Source organism: Haliaeetus leucocephalus, unplaced genomic scaffold, assembly GCF_000737465.1.
Source record: "Haliaeetus leucocephalus isolate CR32 unplaced genomic scaffold, Haliaeetus_leucocephalus-4.0 Scaffold236, whole genome shotgun sequence".
NCBI lineage: Eukaryota > Metazoa > Chordata > Aves > Accipitriformes > Accipitridae > Haliaeetus > Haliaeetus leucocephalus.
In genome coordinates this window covers 146,658-149,322 of record NW_010972672.1, presented here as the reverse complement: position 1 = coordinate 149,322, position 2,665 = coordinate 146,658, and the positions used below count along the sequence as shown (strand labels likewise).

General features: G+C 64.2%; 2 protein-coding genes across 2 annotated transcripts in view; one reads left to right on the top strand and one right to left on the bottom strand.

Annotated features, from left to right (window-relative positions):
- Positions 1–100, bottom strand: part of YPEL4 (yippee-like 4 (Drosophila)) — a 1,756-nt gene extending 1,656 nt beyond the window's left edge. The window contains exon 1 of the mRNA XM_010568057.1: positions 52–100. Within this exon, the coding sequence (XP_010566359.1) occupies positions 52–100 (49 nt within the window). The remainder of the gene's footprint in view (positions 1–51) is intronic.
- CLP1 (cleavage and polyadenylation factor I subunit 1) lies at positions 66–2,632 on the top strand. The gene is made up of 2 exons (XM_010568031.1): positions 66–704; positions 1,904–2,632. Exons 1-2 carry the CDS (start codon positions 99–101, stop codon positions 2,573–2,575), a joined length of 1,278 nt encoding a protein of 425 aa, XP_010566333.1. The 5' UTR covers positions 66–98; the 3' UTR covers positions 2,576–2,632.
- The last annotated feature ends 33 nt before the right edge of the window (positions 2,633–2,665 follow it).

Here is a 2,665-nt window from a genome sequence, read left to right as displayed (position 1 = left end):
AGCGGGGGCAGAGCCCGACGGCCTCGGGGGACGGGCCCGGCCCCGCCGCACACCCGTCGCCCTCCCCGCAGCAGGCAGGCGAGGCCCGGTGGCGCGTCATGGCGGACGACGGCGGGGAGGAGAAGAAGCAGGTGGCCAAGTTCGAGCTGGAGCGGGAGACGGAGCTGCGCTTCGAGGTGGAGGCCTCGCAGATGGTACAGCTGGAGCTGCTCACTGGCATGGCCGAGGTCTTTGGCACCGAGCTCACCCGCAACAAGAAGTTCACCTTTGACGCCGGCGCTAAGGTGGCCGTCTTCACCTGGCACGGCTGCACCGTCCAGCTCAGCGGCCGCACCGAGGTGGCCTACGTCTCCAAGGACACCCCCATGCTGCTCTACCTCAACACCCACACAGCCCTGGAGCAGATGCGGCGGCAGGCGGAGCGGGAGGATGAGAGGGGGCCCCGCGTCATGGTGGTGGGACCCACTGACGTGGGTAAGTCGACCGTGTGCCGCTTGCTGCTGAACTACGCCGTGCGCCTGGGGCGCCGGCCCACCTTCGTGGAGCTGGATGTGGGCCAGGGCTCCGTCTCCATCCCCGGCACCATGGGTGCTCTCTACATTGAGCGGCCGGCCGATGTGGAGGAGGGCTTCTCCCTCCAGGCCCCGCTCGTCTACCACTTCGGCTCCACCACGCCCGGCACCAACATCAAGCTCTACAACAAGGTGAGCGCAGGGAGCCCCTGGTGGAGGGGGGGGTCTCACCCCGGGGACGGGCCCAGTTTAGAGCTGGGCTCCAGAGCTCCTGGCCTGCCTGGGATCGTCCCACTGCTTTTGCCACTGTAGAAGACCGGGGCGCATCCCTGCCCCGAGCGCTGTGCCCGATTCTGGGCACTGCAGCTCAACAGAGACATAGGGAGGGCCCAGGCAGTGAGGGGAGAGGCATATGGGAGACGGTGAAGGGGCTGGAGGAGCCCCCTGAGGAGGGGAGAAGCTCTTCAGCCTGGAGAGGAGGAGCGGAGGGACCGTGACCGAGGGCCTTTGCAGGCTGTGAGTCATGGCTGGCTGCAGAGGGCAAAGCCAGAGCTGCAGGTCACACTGAGTGAGCTCAGCCTGCGGGGCTCCCTAGCTGAGAGGGGAGCAGAGCGCAGCCATGGGCACAGTCTGATCACTCTCATGTGGAGCCAGTGTTAGCCAGAGCATGGTGGCTGTCACCACATGGCATCGCTCCCCTGCAGGGACCCCCTGCTTCCTGCTGCCCACAGCCTGGCTCTCTGTTTATGGAAACCCAGGTGGAAAGAAGCCCAAGAAAAACCTGAAGATGCCCCAAAAGCTGACCTGAATCTCCAGGGTCCTCCCACCGCTGCTGTTTGGTGACAGAGACCCCTGCTTGGCTGAAGGCCTCTGTAGCCCTGCTCTGCCCTTGCCCTGGCAGCCCTCGGGACAGAAAAGCGACTCTCCTGCTGCAGCTGAGCACCCTTAAGTGCTTGTAACACATTTTAGGAATGGCTTCAGCCTTCTGCATGGCAAATTGCCCCTTTGCAGCTATCTCTTGAGGGTGGGGAGGGGAGGAAAGGGTTTCATCCCAGGTGGCTGCCCAGGAACCAGGTATCACTCCTGAGCTTTAGCAGTAAGCAACTGAGCACATTAGGGACAGTGCAGAGGATTGCTGTGTCCCTGAGGAGTTGGGCAGGGCCTGGCACGCTGGCCTCCTGCCCTTCCGATGCTGTTTGGTGGCTGCCCGTTTTTGCCCCCCTGAGCTTCTGGCCCAGTCACAGCTAGCGTGGTGCTGCTGCAGGAATCGAGGCTTTGGGGGTACTGAAGGAGGTGGGGATGGCATTAGAGAGACCCAGCTGAGGTTTGGAGATGCGGGTGCCCCAAAAAGGCTGCTCCGTCCTGATACTTCTGCCCCATCTCCCCTGCAGATCACATCCCGCCTGGCCGACGTCTTCAACCAGCGCTGCGAAGTGAACCGCCGCGCCTCGGTGAGTGGCTGTGTCATCAACACCTGTGGCTGGGTGAAGGGCTCAGGTTACCAGGCGCTGGTGCACGCCGCCTCCGCCTTCGAGGTGGATGTGGTGGTGGTGCTGGACCAGGAGCGGCTGTACAACGAGTTGAAGAGGGACCTGCCCCACTTTGTGCGCACCGTCCTGCTCCCCAAGTCCGGCGGGGTGGTGGAGCGCTCCAAGGACTTCCGGCGGGAGTGCCGAGACGACCGCATCCGCGAGTATTTCTACGGCTTCCGGGGCTGCTTCTACCCTCACGCCTTCGACGTCAAGTTCTCCGACGTCAAGATCTACAAGGTGGGGGCTCCCACCATCCCGGACTCCTGCCTGCCCCTGGGCATGTCGCAGGAGGACAACCAGCTGAAGCTGGTGCCGGTGACACCGGGGCGGGACATGGTGCACCACCTGCTGAGCGTCAGCACTGCCGACAGCCCTGACGACAACATCTCCGAGACCAGCGTGGCCGGCTTCATCGTCGTCACTGGCATCGACCTGGAGCGCCAGGTCTTCACCGTCCTCTCTCCCGCCCCTCGGCCCCTGCCCAAGAACTTCCTCCTCATCATGGACATCCGCTTCATGGACCTCAAATAGAGGAGGAGCTGGAGCCAGGCATCCTCGGCAGCAGCGGCGGGCAGCTGCCCGCGCCCCCTCCCTCCTCTTCCTCAGCGGCGGGCAGCTGCC